At 36.2% G+C, this 17946-nt stretch overlaps 1 protein-coding gene across 1 annotated transcript in view; it reads right to left on the reverse strand.

Moving 5' to 3' along the window:
* The window catches only part of LOC150084418 (NPC intracellular cholesterol transporter 1-like), a 594638-nt gene that overhangs the window by 89298 nt on the left and 487394 nt on the right, over nucleotides 1–17946 (reverse strand). The window contains exon 25 of the mRNA XM_090376055.1: nucleotides 6591–6705. Coding sequence (XP_090232181.1) covers nucleotides 6591–6705 — 115 coding nt within the window. The remainder of the gene's footprint in view (nucleotides 1–6590; nucleotides 6706–17946) is intronic.

Consider the following 17946-nt stretch of genomic DNA (forward strand, 5'->3'; position numbering starts at 1 on the left):
AGAAATTTATTACAAATTTTAATGCTCCAACAGTTGAGCCACTGTTCATTACATAGTCGTTGTATGATCAATTTTTCCTCAGTGGAGAAAATCAAAATGGAGTCAATGGCTATGAAGTTTTCCTTGCTGCTTGATTTGCATGTTCATTTCCCAATATTCCAATGTCCCTTGGAACAGCCAGATGTATTGGTATGTTTATTGTCATTGAGTTGAAATATTCGTGACTTGGTTTGTCTCAGCAGTGGATGTGAATTTTGAAAACTGTTTCTCAGCACCATCACTGCTCTCAGAAAATCTGTATAAATTATGGCCTTTGGGCTGAAGAGGTTAGTAAGAAGGGTTAAAGAAATTTTAAGAGCATAAATTCAAGCTGTAAAAACAGTACATTAATGTGGTAGTGAAAGTGAGAAAATAGATATTAGGAGGACTACTGCAGCTTCCACAGTTGTGCCAGTTTTTAAGCCATCAGTATAGATATACAGAGCTTATGCATTGGTTCATGTAGTTTCTGAAAAGTCCATGGAGTGTTTCTACCAACAGTGGAAGCAGCACTTGTTCTTTCTTGATATATACTAACTAGCTGTATATTCGATTGCTGCATTTTTCCTTGTAGGCAGATTCCTGCGGTTTATTCTCATGAAGTTAATTTTTGTAAAGGTTTATCTATGGAGGATCATAGTGGTGTGGCCAGATGGGGTGAGAAGAGAGACTACAGATTTTGACTGCATAATAAGAAGTAACATCTTTCTCTGAAGGTGAAGTGGAGGTTCACTGACATGGTCCTGAATTCCCCAAGAACTATCCTGAGAGCACTGTGTTGTACTGGGTCGAGACATTCTAATACAGTCTTTCATGCAGGGTCATAAACTGGGGTTATGCAGTCTAATCAAGGTCTGATCACAGCTGAATACAGGTGGAGAAGCATAAAGCAATCCATCCCCTCCCCATGTCATACACAAGATAATTTTAAGCTTTTTTATACAAGTACGTGTTTGCAATATATGTTTCTGGAATGCAAGTTTAGTATCAAGTGTTAGACCTAAGAATCGAATATTACTGGTAAGTGGTATTAGCTGAGTTTCCAGCAGTAATTTGAGTTCTGAATGAAATCAACGTTTTTTGCAAAATGTGAATGGCTGTAGTTTTTGGCACTGAAAAAATGGTAACCATTATGTGAAGTCCACGGCACTATTTTGTTTATTGCAAGTTGTAATTGTCATTCAACAGAACAGAGTATGGGGTTAGTGATACAGAAGGCATGCAAATTTCATTACTGTAGCTTTCCTGATTGCTCCCCCTAGGTTGTTTTAATTAATAGATCCCCAGACTGTAACTTCTTTATCAATTTAGGGGATCCTGCAATTGCCCCTATGTTTTTTTTTTTTTTGCATAAGAAATGGGGATAACTGATTGGCCTAAAGTTTAGTCAGACAATGAAAGTATCACAAGTTTGACTCCTCCGTTAGTTACAGAGGAGTCAAGTTTGACTATCTTGGTTTGTGATCCTTCCAGTTTGTCATTTTCCATGATTGTAGGACCTGTAGTCACCATGGAAATTCCTTTTTGTCTTGGATGAGAACTTATCATCTTGGACTAGCCCCACCATGAGGATGCTGGAACAGTGCCACCAGATGACAAAGCAATTAGTTAGTTAGTAGTAGTATTAGTATAAATATGTACAAAGGAGAAGTTACTTATCTTTCTCCAGTTTCTCTTGGTCTTTTAAGAAAGATATACTTAAAGAAACAATTCTAATAAATGCCAAACTTAATCAGAACTTTGATATACTCGCTGAAGGAATGCAGTAGATAACACACTGAAAATTGCTTAGTCAATAGAATCAGTTGGCAACTCAGGCCAAAGTTGCACTCTCATTTTCATGGAAGAGCAGTGAAAACATCATAAGTCAAACATCATTACCGACAACTATCAACAGTCTCACATGGTGCAACAAATGCTGAAATTCACCCATAGAGCAGTAAAAATCAGTTCTATGGAATGGCAAATCTCACTATACACTATTCCAGTCATGTGGACAGGTGGATGCCTGGAGAACATCTGCTACCAGAGTGCATTGTACTTATGAAGTGGGGTTATGGTGTGGCACTATTTCTCATGATATATATCCTAGGACCTTTGGTAGTTGTGTAAGGAACCATGAATGCCCAATACCCACCTTAACATTTTGTACAATTCCATGCCCCCTACAATGTATCAGCCCATTGGAAGAGACCAATGCTTGTTTCAGATAATGTCCCATACCGCCAGTCTTGTTTGGGAATGGTTCACAGACTTGAATGTACAAAAGTTGGAATGGCTGGCACAGAGTTCTGATAAGCACCTTATGGAACACCAATGTGATGAACTGGAATATCGGGTGAGGGCCAGACCACATATTCCACCATCAGTAACTCAAATGTTCACTGTTCTGCAGGAGGAATGAAGGACTGTACCTGCTGAAGTCTATTGTTCATTAACAACAATAGACTTCAGCATGGATATAAAAGTGAAACCAATGTATGTCTGAACAATTTTTGGAGGGTAGTGTATTAGTTAACAGTAATAAAATTCTTCACCAATAAACAGATGGTGCAAAGCAATGAAAAAGCAAAGTTCAACATTTTTTTTTGCACATATACTAACAGCAAGATCCAGTAAAGAGGTGTGCATAGTAACCTGCATGATGCTATTAACAGTGCATCAACTATGGTAAGCACACACTAAATGTTGAACCATGGCAATACCCAAACATACAGTTTCCAGTAAAACAAGAACTAGAAGTCCTAGACAACTTTTTTCAATAACTAGAAGCTCTAGACAACTTTTTTCCTACTTCCTAAAGGAAAAGTGACCAAACTAGATGTATGGTGTCAATCATGCATCTAGTTTGCAAACAAAGTGAAGAGTGTTGAGATGGTGGTTTTTCAAGATATCTTCAAAGTGCTAGTTTGGGGGTGGATATACAGACTAATAGATTAACGATAGCTGCAGGCAGAGGTGAATATAATTCTTGCACTGCTTCTACTGGAACGAGCAGGAGCCTGTAAAGCAAGGTGTCTGGGATTCCAAGGACTGCTGGGAGTCATGGAATGAGTAAATACACGGGCTGTGTTAGGATAACTAAGATGCTAAAAGCATAGCAAATAAATTTGAATTCGAAGTGCTGGAAATGAAGACATTGGGATATCGGAGACTTGGTGTCACTTGGATATAATGGGTGCAGAATTTGAATATGGGGAGTACATTATGTACAGAAAGGACATAGTGTATAGTATATAGTGTCAAGCGACGCTGGCAGTCATCCCCCAACTCTGTGTTGTCTACTCTGTGTCACAGTACAAACTCTGTAGAGGCCAGAGATAGTGTGAGTTTTAGTGTAGTCTGCATAGTGTGGTGTTGGTATATTGTTCCTCTAGCCACTTAACTGGGGAACCATGATCCCCCTTCCCCTCATTGCTGATCTTTCATTACAAGGAGGTGGGCCAGATTGTAGGGTGTGAAAGGTTCTCTGGCTGGGACATACCCTGGCATCACCAAAACTTGCCAGAGAGAGAGCCCCTAAAAAAAAAAAAAAAAAAAAAAAATTGAAGTTTTTATTGGAAAGGAGCATAGGAGAGACAGTTGAGAAGGGAAGGAACAGATGAAGAAAAGAAGGCAGATTAGAGGAAGGCTTCCTTGAGAACAGGTGGTCACCCCTGTGGAAACAGCTTATCCTCCATTGGGGGGGGGGGGAACTGTTAAGATCAGAGAAAGCTTTGTAGTGGTAGAGTCTACCAAGTGAAAAGTTTGGGATGGGGTGGGAAGGAAACAGGTATTGAAAGGGAGTGAAGTCATAGGGCCAGAGTGCCCTATGTGGGGGAAGGATATTGCATTGTAATTGTAAAGTACTTCCTCTGTTTTGAATCACACTGTCTAGGACAGCTGAAGCCAGTGTCTGCAGATCCCACACCGTGCCTCAGGAGAAGGGTAGCATGGCATCAGTAATGCAGGGGTTTCCCTGATAAGTTGTCCCCCCTGCAGTCTAATTGGAGGGCCTGTCAAAACAACACATACTCTACATGCACACTTGCCATACAAACACACACTTTTTTTTTAAAATATATTTAGAGCAGACTAATTAACAAGCTCTACATGACATTCTCTCACACATTTGCCATCTCGCATTCATCTAGACAGGATATAGGTGCCACCTAAATATGGACAGCCACCAAGACAATCACTTTATATATATATACACATATATATAATACTAATCATAAGTATTCACTCAGCCATTGCAAGTTTACTTAGGTGACCTGGCATGCATGCACATTTAAAGAGCTTAACCTACAAGAATGAAAGAGATAAAAAAATTAGTTCTGGATCTCTGGAAATTTTTTCTCACCTAGATTACCCTTTTCCACAGATTCTCAAGTCGGGACACCACCAGGAGACATTCATTCTTGGTTGCTTTCTTTTCATTGAGGCATCAGCAGCTTTTCTGACAGTGTCTGTTATTTTTAAAACCTGTTCACTTGGATGAAGGTGATTATTATCCTGTGGGAAAATCCCCTTAAGTATGTTAGATAAGGTTTCTATATATTTTTTTTCAGTTTGCCTTTTTTTATATTATTCCTGGTTATGTCACAGACAGGGAGTACAGAAAGGACAAACAGGATAGGAGGAAGGAAGAGGTTATTCTCTTAGTTAAGAAGCACATAACATCTAAGACAATGCATCCAGTTGACATGGGTGGACAATGCAATGTTGAGTTAGTTTGGTGTGACATAAGCACTGAGAAAGCAAAAATGAGAGGAGCTTGTTATAGGCCTGATGAGTATGATGAACAACTATACAAAGAAATAGAGTGGGCCAGGATGTCTTCTAACGTAGGATTTTAACATTCCAGATATTAACTGTCGGTGTATTTTATTTTTACAACAAAATTTTATCCTGTCTTATTTTATTATTATTCTATTTTAATTTATGTTAATAAAGTTTCAGTCATATACGGTTGGCATATTCCATTGCAGTTATTATGAGTTTATAAAACTCTTAACAGGAGCTAAATTATTTTTTATTAACTGAGAGGAAAATGGAAGAGAAATTGTTGAACTTAAACATAAGAAAGGCACCTGGAACAGATTATATCTATCCAATTATATTATAGAGGGCAGCAAAGGAAGTAAGAAAACCCTTAGCCATAATTATGAGAGCATCCTTGGATTCAGAAGAGGTTCCCGCAAACTGGAGATGTGCAAATGTATCCCCAATTCACAAAGGGGGATGAGAGGATGATGTGAGTTATTACAGACCTGTTAGTTTAACTTCTCTTCCAGAATAAATAATTGAGTAACTGGTTAATGAAGTAATGTAGGACCATCTAGACAGGACTGTAGTTATCCTACTGTCCTGTCTAGATGGGACTGCATTTATACTTTAATCAGAGCATGCGTTTCTCAAGGAGAGACCTTGTCTGACTAATCGTTCGGTTGGAGAAGACAGAGAGTGGTAATCAATGCTCTTTGTGGACTAATGTTATTAGTGGAGTATCACAGGGTTCAGTGTTGGGCCCATTGTTATTTTCTATATTTATCACTGCTATTGATGAAGGCATATCAGGCTTAATGTCCATGTTTGGAGATGATACAAAGGTTGCTAGGTTGGTTAATAATAGTAATGACAGCATGCTACTACAACAGAATCTAGAAAAGTATGGCAGATGGGTTGAGAAATGGCAATTGAAGTTTTAATGTTGACAAATGCAAAGTATTGCATATGGGTAGCAGCAGCAACCCCCAGAGTAACATACCGGTTGTGTGATACTACACTCAGGGTGGTGGAAAATGAAAAGGACCTGGGAGTAATTGTGCAGTTGGATATGAAGTTCTCTGAGTAGTACAAAGGGTTTCAAGATAGCTCATTAGGTTTTGTCAATGATATACTGGAATTTTGTTAGCAGGGATAAAGAGGTGATTATCCCATTGTATAAGTAATGGTCAATCCACATCATGAGTACTGCATACAGGTCAGGAGGCCTCATTTTAGGAAGGATGTAGAACTGCTGGAACAAATACAGAGAAGAGCAACAAGATTGGTTAGGGGGGCAAAGGGGTACTTTTAAAAAATGTTTAATTCTGCAAATTGCAGCTTCTAGGGGACTAGGTGCCTGCGATGTGATCTGATTGAGATGTTTAAGACTTTGAATGGACTGAGCAAGCTCAATGCTGATGGGATTCTTCCTCTTGCCTAGATCTGCACACAAGGGAGCATAAATTCAAATCGAGGAAGGACAGTTGCAGAGCAGGTGTGCAGAAGTTTGCATTTAGCCAGTGGGTGGTTGCTTGCTGGAAAAAACTTCCATCCATTGCTGTGGAAGTTGATAGCTTAAATAAATTCAAGGAAGAACTGGACAAACTATTGGAAGGATGGATAGGTAAAATGGGATTTTTTTTTTTTTTTTTAACTGAAGCTGTATAAGCTTGCTTTCTTGCATCATTTGCCACTACTAATGGTAATGCTAACATTATCTGAATTACTTACAGCAGTGATCAATAAGGTATACTTAAATTTTATATGAATAAAATATATAAAAATTATTTGAAATATACCCTTTAGGACATGATGGACTAGGAACATCTTGCAGAAAATAATCTACACGGCTTGCAAAATCTGCACCATTCTGAAGAGGAGAATACTGAGTACTGCAGGAAATACAACTTGAATCTTAAAGGGAGGAAAATGTAAATGCAAAAGAAAGATCTTACTCACTTCGTCAAAGTTAATAGATTATACATAAATATTTCAACATCCAATGAACAAAAATGTTATTAATATTATTAGAAAATAAAACACCAATACATATAAATTTCAGTACAGTATAATCCCATTACAATAAACTCCTTGGGCAAATATGAATAATTTTATTTGAATTTCATTATTCTTATTCATATAAGTTCAGCTGCACTTCTCTAACAAGAGAAGTAGTAATTTCTTCTTCATTTTGCAAATGACACAAAGTAACACTGGATAGTTACCTGTGTGAGGAAGGAAGCATATAATTTATATTTTCTTATTTACTTGGTGTTTTTTTTTTTTTCTGTGGCTTCTTATATGGCAAATACTATTAGTACATTTTTATTAAATATCTACTTTAAAATTAATAGTAATAACAAAATGCATACTAAAAGAAATATAATTTATAATAACATACACGTAAGTTATAATCCAGTTTAATACAAATATATACTAACAAAATCAGTAGCTTTCGAGACGCATGTCTCTTCGTCAACTGACAAATTAAATACAAAAATACAACGAGCTGAGTGAGGCACGTTAATCATGCGTCATTGTTGTTGCACGGACGTGCGCTGCTTTCTACACCACTGATCATCCAGCATTAAAACGGTTGTCTCTTTGGATTGTTTACCATAGTAACCAATCCAAAGGCATTAAATCGCCAGAAAGGCATACGTCTACATCCCATCCTAGAGACAACCGTTTTAATGCTGGATGATCAGTGGTGTAGAAAGCAGCGCACGTCCGTGCAACAACAATGACGCATGATTAACGTGCCTCACTCAGCTCGTTGTATTTTTGTATTTAATTTGTCAGTTGACGAAGAGACACGCATCTCGAAAGCTACTGATTTTGTTAGTATATATTTGTATTAAACTGGATTATAACTTACGTGTATGTTATTATAAACTATGGACCCCAGTACGCCAGGCCCATTCATTACTAAATATAATTTATGTTAATATGTATTGTTGTTACACTTGGACATGATAGTAGGTTTATTAAAATTAATATGCTACCATATTTCTTAAAGCACAGCACAGCACAGTACAAGGGTGGTTCAAAAAAGATTTGTAATCACCCAGAAGTAATTGTGAATATAAATCTACAGGGTGTCCGGGCTAGAGGTATCCAAAAATAATGGCTTATAATGCGAGAACCACTCATTATATTTTCTTAAACGAAAGCACAGTCGATAGGAAATCTCTCCAAGATTTGTTTTGTCACATTTTTCAGCATTTGGGGTACGGAGAATCCTCACCAAGTGATCAAAAATGAAATGGACACACCAAAAGTCAATGTCTGGTTAGGAGTGAACAAAAATGGCTTCATTGGTCCAATTTTTTTCACAGATTTGACTATGAAAACAAAAAAAAAGCATGGTGCTTTATTAAAGACTGTGTACCAGAGAAAAGTTTGGAATTTGGACAATTTGAAACAGCGTCGCATTGAAGCAGTTGCCCTAATAACGCCTCAGATGCTGGAAAACACTTGGCAAGAGCTCAAGTATCGTTTTGACATCTGTCAAGCTACAAAATGTGCCCATATTGAACTTTACTAACCTTCATAAAAACTTGGTGAGTTACTCTGTATAATAACAAAAAAATTATTTTAATACACCTTATAGATGCTGAGATATGTGTGTATTTTTGGATACCTCTAGCCCAGACACCCTGTATTATGAACTTTTTTGATAGAAGGCCAAAACAAACACCATGTACAGTAGACTTTCAGAATAACTGCACCTACAGGGATTCAAGGTGCCTTTATTTTGATTTTTCCATTATCTAGCAAGTTTTATTTGTAATATATGTAATGCGTGAGGCTAAATAAGAAATAGAAAGATTAAGAATGCAATTTTATTAACCACACATAAAAAACATATGCATGTGCACATAAAAAACATAAACATGTTCATGATCCAATGTTATATTCTGTGTTTAAATAACATTCCTGCTTATGCCCCGTTCTATTTTCTTTTTTATATCAAAATTTAGTCTGCTCAGGGAGCACAGTGGTATTGTCACCATTCATGGCCTTTTCCACACCAGGTGGAAAAGGCCAGGTTTCGAATCCCGTCAGTGACACGAAGAACTTTTATGGGCTTTTTTCATTCCATGGCTAAGTTAGTCAGTCTCATGTGTAGAAAGTAAGGTTTCCCCCCCAGAAACTGGGTATTTTTGTCCAGCAAAACAGGATTATATCAAGTTTGTCACTAAGCTTTAATGTTATTCTTCTTTTCTTCTCTGTATGAGGTTTATTTAACTTTAGTCAAATTAACTTTAGGAGACATAGTGAGGAGTTTTTAATTTAAAATAAATGTAAAACAGTGGTTCAGAATTCACTTTGAAAATGGTGAACATAAACAAATACAGCCATTCCCCGATTAACGTAAGGGTTGCATTCCACGGAACTCTACGCTACGTAAGTCGGAATTTCCTCCATGCTTGTGCAGCACTCGCAACTGTGCTCGCCGAATTGATTGAATCAAAAAAGAAATGTTTGATGAATATGTGAATAGAATTATTTTTGTATTTATTCAATTTTTTATCTCATGCGCAGGAAAAATTACAAAAGTGTGCAATTTAAAAAATTACAAAAAAAGAGGAGACAGGCATAATGTCAGTAAGTTTTACCTCTCAAGCATCGTTTCCAAAATCGCTGTCTTCAGCTGATAAGTACACAGCTGCAGAGGTTGAGGGCCATAGAGATTTAGAAGGGGTAAACCTTACAAAAGAACATATTAATGGATGACTGGATGGTGGCTTTTTTCTTTTCATCTTAGATTTCTTCATAGCAAGCAAGCAAGCATATCATTCACCCCTCTGTTAACTTTTAAGAATCGTTCTCTGTCAGGATCCATCTTCTCAAACTTTGCCATTGCTGATGCAATTTCACGAAATGCCATTGCCATCTCTCTGGTGATGAAGCGTCTCGGCTCCTCATTTGGTTCATCTTGAGCTTTTTCAGCATTTTCTTCTTTCACTATCTCTGCTTGCAAGTCAATAAGTTCTTTGTTAAATAATTCCTTCTCTTCTTCCTCTATTAATTCCTCCCCATCTTTGGCAACAACCTCCAACTGAAGTAGCTCTGCAACCTTTACAATCTCATCTGTAACCTCTTCATATGATTCATCTTTTTCAAACCTTCGAAGCCTTTTATGTGCCGCAGGCATATTTTCTTCCATGTGGCATTTACCTATTAAACCACCCATTGCTTGCCACGAACATGACTTCGGGTTCACCGTACTTATCCTTAATATCTTCATAAATACTTCTTGCTTCTGCTTTTATGGCCATTGGACTCAGGGGCACTTGTTTCTGAATTTGATTTTCCATCCATATTTAATAGCTGTTCCATCTTCAATATAGCACCTGATCACTGTTGATCTTAAATGCGTTGATCCTTTAACATGTTCTTTTATACGTGCACTGTCCCTTAAAATAGTATTCAGTGTTGAAGCAGATGACAAATTTTGTCCTGCTTCGTACTTCTTAATAATTTTCATCTTCGTTTCTAAATCAATTTTGTTTCGTTTCCTGGCACTCCCACCACTTGCACTTTCCATTGGTCGCTTTCCCTTCATTATTGTATTATGTAAATAGGAATGAAGAGAAGTTTCTGAAAATTTCTTTTTTATACAATTGAAGATATCAGTGAAGGGGAACTCATTTCACCATAATACCGTAACGTAAAAACCCACAGAATACCAGTTATCGGGACTATCGCAAATGCAATAAGATCGAGTTTATTACCCATTTATAATAGATTATGCTAACAGGAAAGCCCAATAAACAATAAAGTGTAAATTGCTTTTATTGTTTTTTGGTCGTGACCTCCAGAAAAGTGCTTTAGAAAAATATCACAAAGGCTTTCAAAATTGATTCTTATAACGGAACATATGATAACGATGAAAGTGTAGTGCAATTTCCATTATAAAAATGACCTTTTAGAGAGATAAATAGCTTAGTAATATAGTGAAATTTTCAAATTACAAAAAAAAAAAAAAAAAAAAACTGGTTTAACATTAAGATATTTTCACAATACCTCCATTTATCTCTACAGATGGAAAATGTTTCCATATTTTTTTTCAGTTTCCATATGCCGACAAAAACTTACGTAAAGTCGAATTTGCGTAAGTTGGGGTGTTCCTGTACAGCAGGAGTCCCCAACCTACGGCCTGGATCCAGCCTCCTAGATAATTTCAACTGCCCCGCGAGATGATTTCATCCACCTCGTCAAAATTTATTCTATAGAAATCATTTTTGGTTGCTACATATTGTATTTAAGGATTTTTTAATCAAAATATAATATAAATGCGTCTAAATATAATTTTGCAACATTGTTGCAACTCTGTGTGCTTCCACTTGGCAGCAGTGTTTCTTGCGAAATTGCGAGTGAGATTTCCGACATCTTGCGATGTCGGAAATCTCAACAGTGTGAGTGCCCAAGGTTATAAGTTTATAGCCTCGAGTATTTCTGGCAAACATGAGCGTCGCGTCAAAAAGTGAAATAGTAAAGTTAAAATAAGCACCTTATTTTAACTAATTAATTTAGTGCCTTATTTCACTAATACTTACTAAATATTAATATAGTAAGTATTAGTGAAAGAATTGTATGCAATGCGTTCTTTGCAGTTTGCAATGTAAAGACAAGTACAAGTATTAATCTTTCTCCTGGTCAGCTGCTCTCACTCAGACTGCAGTCGTTGGGCTGCTGCACCAATTATCATGTGCTCCAGGTCAAGCGGTGTGGTGTGAATTGGTTGCAGCAATTTATTAGTGCTATTTATATAAATGCGTATTATTTTTAATTTTATTTTTATTTAACTTTGAATTTTTAATTTTAACGAACCAAGATGTCAAGGAAAAGAAAAATTGATTCCGAATTTCGTGTCTTCACTGAACTTTGGTCGATTAATTTTTTTTTTATATGAGACAATAACCAATGTACCTGCCTTATATGTAAGGAAGCAGTTTCTGTGTTGAAAGAATATAATTTGAAACAGCATTATACAACAAAACATGCCTCAACTTACGATAAACTTCAAGGAGAGTTGCGAATCAAGAAATTTTTTTTATAGCCTCATATAGCTTTATGAGGATGTTGGAATAATACTCTGCTGTCATAGCTCTTTTGAAGGTAATCTGTTAGTATTATACCATGATGTTCCCAAAAAACTGACAGCATCACCTTGCCAGGCACCTTTGCCTTTTTTGGGGGTACTGATTCTGCATGCCTCCATTGTTTTGACATTTGTTTAGCTTCAGGATAATAGTGATGGATCCAAGTTTCATCCATGGTGACTAGCTATGAAAAAACTTCTCTTGCTTTTCCTGACACACTAAAAACATTTCATCTGCACATTGTGCCATTTTCTGCTTCTAGTGAGTCTGGGAACCCATCTAGCAGACACTTTACTCATATGAAACTGCTGATGAATGATGTTTTCCAAAAACCTACCCTTATTTGGAACTCTGCAGCTAGTTCTTTGATGATAAAACAGCAAGCTTCCAGAATTAATGCCTCAATTTTTGAAACGCTGTCTTCTGTTACAGCATTTGGTTGGTTGGTGGTTGGGTTTTATTGTAACAGTGGCGCATTATCACTAAGGCGCATTATCACTATAATGCACCACACTGTTACAGCATTTGCTGGGCATCCTGGGATTTTTTCATCATTTGAATTGTTTATACCAATGTGCTACAGCACTGTAACCTGGGCAGTCTTCTCCATAAACAGCGACCATTTCTTTGTGGATTGTTTTGGTGGTTTTCCCTTACAGAAAGAGAAACTGAATTACTGATCTATGTTACACTTCATCTATTGTGAAACTTTACTTCATTCAGCACTGCAAAGATAAAAGTGAACTGTCAGAGATTTCACAATATCAAACAAAAAATTTCATCTTTCTATTAAAACTACTTCTGAGTGAATACAAATCTTTTTGACCTGCCCATACATATATTATCATTAATTTTCACATTATATATTTTGTTTTTCATGCACATTAATAAAAAAATTCAATTTTAATCACAGATTGAAACAGAATTTAAGGGCAATCTGATTGCACTTAAAGTGAATTCTAATGCTTTTTTTTTACCAAATGGATGTACTGCTCATTAAAATGTTTCTAAGAGTGCAAAAAAAAAAATATTTTGTTATGGCCATACTATATAGTCCCGCTATGATATCTTTCCACTTAAGATGGCTGGGCTCTATTATAGGCTCTGGGCTATTTCTCCATGGACTTCTTGGCTGATGAAATTTTATGCAACTGCTGTCTTTGATGTAAGACAGTCTTTCTTTAATCTGAAGACATTTATATATCTTTTAGGCTGTATTAATTTTATTTCCCACTATTATTAAACTTACTAGGATTATTCACTCGGAATATTGATATTTAGCTTCTTCACGACAGGATTAAATCCTAAGACTACAAGTGCAGTTTCCCACATAAATTAATCTTCAGAATTGTCACTTTTTTTTGTCTAGAATGTCCAATCAAAACCAACCAAGAGCCAACAAATTGATTATTGTCATAAATTTCTGGTGCATATTTAGCTCGAATGATCCCAATTTCCCACCCAAAAATTTTTTTCCATTTGTTGCCTCCTATATAAATAATGTAAATTATTTATATAGGAGGTAAATTATTTATTTCATTAAATAAATGAAAGTAGGTCAGCAGAATGGATAAGCACTACAAAAAGTGAATACAAATAAAACCATTTTTTAAACAAAGATATAAGAAAAACCAAGCAAGGGGAGGGGAGAAAAAACTAAAGAGAAAGAGTGCTGTGGAAGAAACAAGTACCTAAAATTTGAACATTTTAAATAAAATTCAATTACAAGCCACTTATGAACAAATTTAGACCGAGGCCAAATAATCTGAAATATCTCAACTGTGATTCAACTAAGGGCTACCATTTTGTAGGTCTATTGCTAATAGTTGTTTGTCAGTTGTTGTTCAGTGCTTGTATGATGTTCAAAATGTGCTGTTTTCAAGATTATTGTCCTGTGCCCTGCTGACGAGATAGGACTCAATAGTTGTACTTCCCCTAATTTTCAGTTGTTTCATTTAATAGTCATGTTGTTGTGGATAGTTTGTAATATCATAGTCTTGATATTTCATACATTATTTGATCTTGGCATTATCAAGAGGGTGCCAGTCTAAATTTGTTCATAATTGGCTTGTAAAATAGGCTTCATTTGCCTGTTATTTAAACTATTCAAATTTTTGGTTCATATTCCTTACACAGCACTCTTTCTCTTAATTTAGTGCTCCCCCCCCCCACCACTTCTGTTTTTTCTAATGTCTTTGTTTTAAAATTGGTTTTATTTGTATTTGCTTTTAGCAGCATTTATCTATTCTCCTAACCTACTTTAATTTATTTAACTTAATTTACATTATGTCTCAGCAACATATTGTTGGTTATATGGATTACAACTTCAGATCTACTGAAGTGTGTGATCTAGGCAAGATTAGCAGTATAACATCAAGTTAATTAATACGCAGTTTAAAAAATTGCATTGTAATTTTGTCATAACTAGTAGACGAAGCAGCTTATAACTATGTTTATCTATAAAGCCTTTAATAATAGAAACCCCAAAAGAACAAACTGCAATCCAGTACCACATATAACTACGTGCCAACATCACTTAATGAACAAAAAGCCCACAGCACTGCATAAAAAATTAAAGTTAAATAACAATAACTTTAAATTCCATTAATCTATTTCAGCAGTTCCCAACCTTTTTTGAATCGTGAACACCTTTCAGCATAATATTTTTATTGCAAACCACTAAGCCTATATTCTCTGAAATCGTATAATAGTTCTGAATTTTTATTATAAAATATTTCCAATATTACTTTTTATAAGTTGGTTGGCTGGTTTGGATTTTATTGGTGCATTTGCAACTAAGGCTATAATGCACCAAGACCATTTTTTTTTATAAGTGATATTGTATAATAATATAAAACTATTATTAAGTACCTGTGCATAACAATGGTCTTTGAGAATGGAAAAAAAAAATTTGTATGGAAAACATTTATTCAACATGATATATTGTAAGATAGTAAACTAATTATAAGGAATTGTGGGAGTTGTAGTTTCTTTCGTTAGCAGTTCTTTACTTTACTAAATTTATTTTACTTTATTCTATTTAATTTTATTTTACTTTATCGTTATTTTTTATGACCCTTTTACCACAGCTGAACAGTGTGATACATATTGGCACGTTCACACCCAATCCCCCCCCCAGTAACATCCTATTGAGCGTGTTTGCTATGTTAGGGTGTGTGACCCAAAGCATAACTAAATATAAATTTTTAACCAAACTGCATAAATTAATATTAAACTATTTTGTAGTTTACAAAAATATACCTACGAAATCTAAGCAGATGATATTACAGAATTATAAGTGTGAACCCCCTGGAACACTTACATGAACCTCTAGGGGTGTGCAAACAACCAGTTGGGAACCGCTGATCTATTTCATTCCAAAATTTCACAAATCACCTGTTGCATTCAGATTTATAACCTCATGTAAAGACAGTTATGCACAAACTCCAGGTAAAGCATTCATAAAATTACCGAAATTATTTTAAATAACATGAATTTTTATTCAACATTATATTCAATAACATACCAGTTATTAATGCTATAAAAAATAACAGTATAATGCACATACAAACTTTCATAGTCTGTTCACTAGTATTGATCTCAATAACCTAAAATTAGTCCTTAATGATATACGAGGGGGTATCAAAAAGTTCATACCCTTACCTAGAAATAATAGCCCTAAAAGGTTCCCTTCACAGGAACTTTATTCCTTTTCTATGTACTCTCCATGTATAGTAAAACATTTCTCCTATCTATGGATCAGTTGTTTAATGCCTTGATCATAGAAGTCTGCACTTTTTACCTGAAACGATTCCACTTCATTGATAACTTCCTGAGACGAATCAAAGCGGCATCCATGCAATGGTTTCTTCATTTCTCGAAACAAGAAGAAGTCTGACGGTGCTAGGTCAGGAGAATAGGGTGGGTGCTGCAGTAGTTCAAAGCCACACTGAGCAACAAAGTTGGTGGTGGCAATGGCCATGTGAGCTGGTGCATTGTCTGACAGAAGAGAGACACCTTTGGTTAACGTTCCATGCCTTTTCACCTTCAAAGTATCGCGTAACTTTTTCAAAAGATTTCTGTAGTATTCTCCAGTGTGGAAAGACAAGTAGGTAATCTGTGAGGATAACCCCTTTTCTGTCCCAAAACACGGACAACATCACCTTCTTCACAAATGGAGTGGGCTTTGCCTTTTTGGGAGGTGGGAAGGAGGTGTGCTTTCACTGCTTTGACATGTCTTTAGTATCCGGATCATACTGGTACACCCAGCATTCGTCATTTGTCACCAGCTGATCAAAATAGTTCTCAACATCCGCATTACATAAATGCAACAGTTGGTGAGAACACTACATTCAACATTGCTTCTGGAAAGGCATCAGCAATCTTGGAACCCATCATGCGGAGACCTTAGACATGTGCAGATGGTCATGTAAAATGCTGTGGGCAGACCCATAACTAATTCCTACTGCATTTGTGATGAAATGAATTGTCACATGCCTGTCACTCAGCACCAGCTGCTCAACTTTTGCAACAGTCTCACCGTCTGTGGATGTCGATGGCCTTCCTTCTCTTGGCTCGTCAATGACACTTGTATGACTGCACTGGAACTCTTGTTTCCACTTTTTTACAGTGTCATAGGATGGACAATTCTGCCCATACACAGCTTTAATTTCTTCATCAACTTCCTGAGCTTTCTTGCCCTGCAAATGCAGGAACTTGATCACTACTCAATACTCCACTTTATCGACGATATCGTCCTTCCTCAGATTCCAGGCTCCATCTCTGGTGTACCTACGGGAATGAAATTTCACATATTAGTTACTGAATATGTAGGCAACTTATATTAAAAACGGCATCTTCCTACTGATGTTTTATCTAGGTCAAGGTATGAATGTTTTGATACCCCCCCCCTTGTATATCATGTATAATATCGAACTTATTCCTATATTTTGCCAGAAAAACATATCCATATGACTTACTACCCTCCAGATTCAAGGACCATTTATGTGTCCTTTAAATGTCCACACTTCATTCAAAATTTCAGCAGCCTATATCTAAAAGAACTTATTCTTGAGAAAACTAACACATCTTGTGTTAGTTTTCTCAAGTGGTTTCTTTGGTGGTGGGGATTGCAAATAACACATTTGTCATAACCACCACCACCACAAAAAATATAAATGTGTATAATAAAAGAGATGCATTCAGTTTCAATGTGGTCAGCCTTACTCACTGGTCGTCCAATATCTCCAAATCTGCACATGTTAATGTCATTCTGTCTCGGTGTCTCAAGATTGCTTCTATTTACATGAAAAGTTCTACATGTATATCTAATACAAGGGTGACTACAAAAGTTTTTGCAATCATATAATTGTATTAAAGTTACATACTTCAAATTTTTACATTTTCTCAAAGTATTCACCCTTAGCATCTATACAAGTTTTCATCCATCTAAACCAACTATCAAAGCAGTTTGACACCAGTCTTCTTTGGAGATCATATTTATTCTATCGATGAAGGCATGAAAAGCTTCTTCATTCCTCTCAAAATTTTTCTCCTTTGAGTAGAATTTTGACTTTTGGGAATAAAAAGAAATTACAAGGTGCTAAGTCTGGAGAATAAGATGGATGGTTGATTAAAACCAGAAATGGTTTAAATTTCCCCAGGAGCTCACATCTGGTAAGTATGGGCTTGGCACACCCAGGGTCTTGAGCTGGATATCATCATTCTTCTCTTTCTTGGTGATTCCTTTCTACTTCTGACTCTTGTTTTCTTTTTCTCTCTCTCTCTCTCTCTCCCCCCCCCCCCCTCTCTCTCTCTCTCTCTCTCTCCCCCTCTCTCTCAGGGTAATTCAGAAATTTTTTTTATTTTGGCTGGTGCAGCATAAGCCTCAGGCTTCCTTGCACCATAAGGCTAATAATAATAATAAAAAAAGTCTAATGTCGAAGCTGAAGTGTGAGCCCTTGCCTTGTCATGGTGAAACAAGATCCCTTTAAGGTTTTTTTTTTTTTTTTATTTTGGATCTATTTTGAAAGATTTTTTTTTC

This window comes from Mastigoproctus giganteus, chromosome 6, assembly GCF_048544385.1.
Source record: "Mastigoproctus giganteus isolate SK-2022 chromosome 6, ASM4854438v1, whole genome shotgun sequence".
NCBI lineage: Eukaryota > Metazoa > Arthropoda > Arachnida > Uropygi > Thelyphonidae > Mastigoproctus > Mastigoproctus giganteus.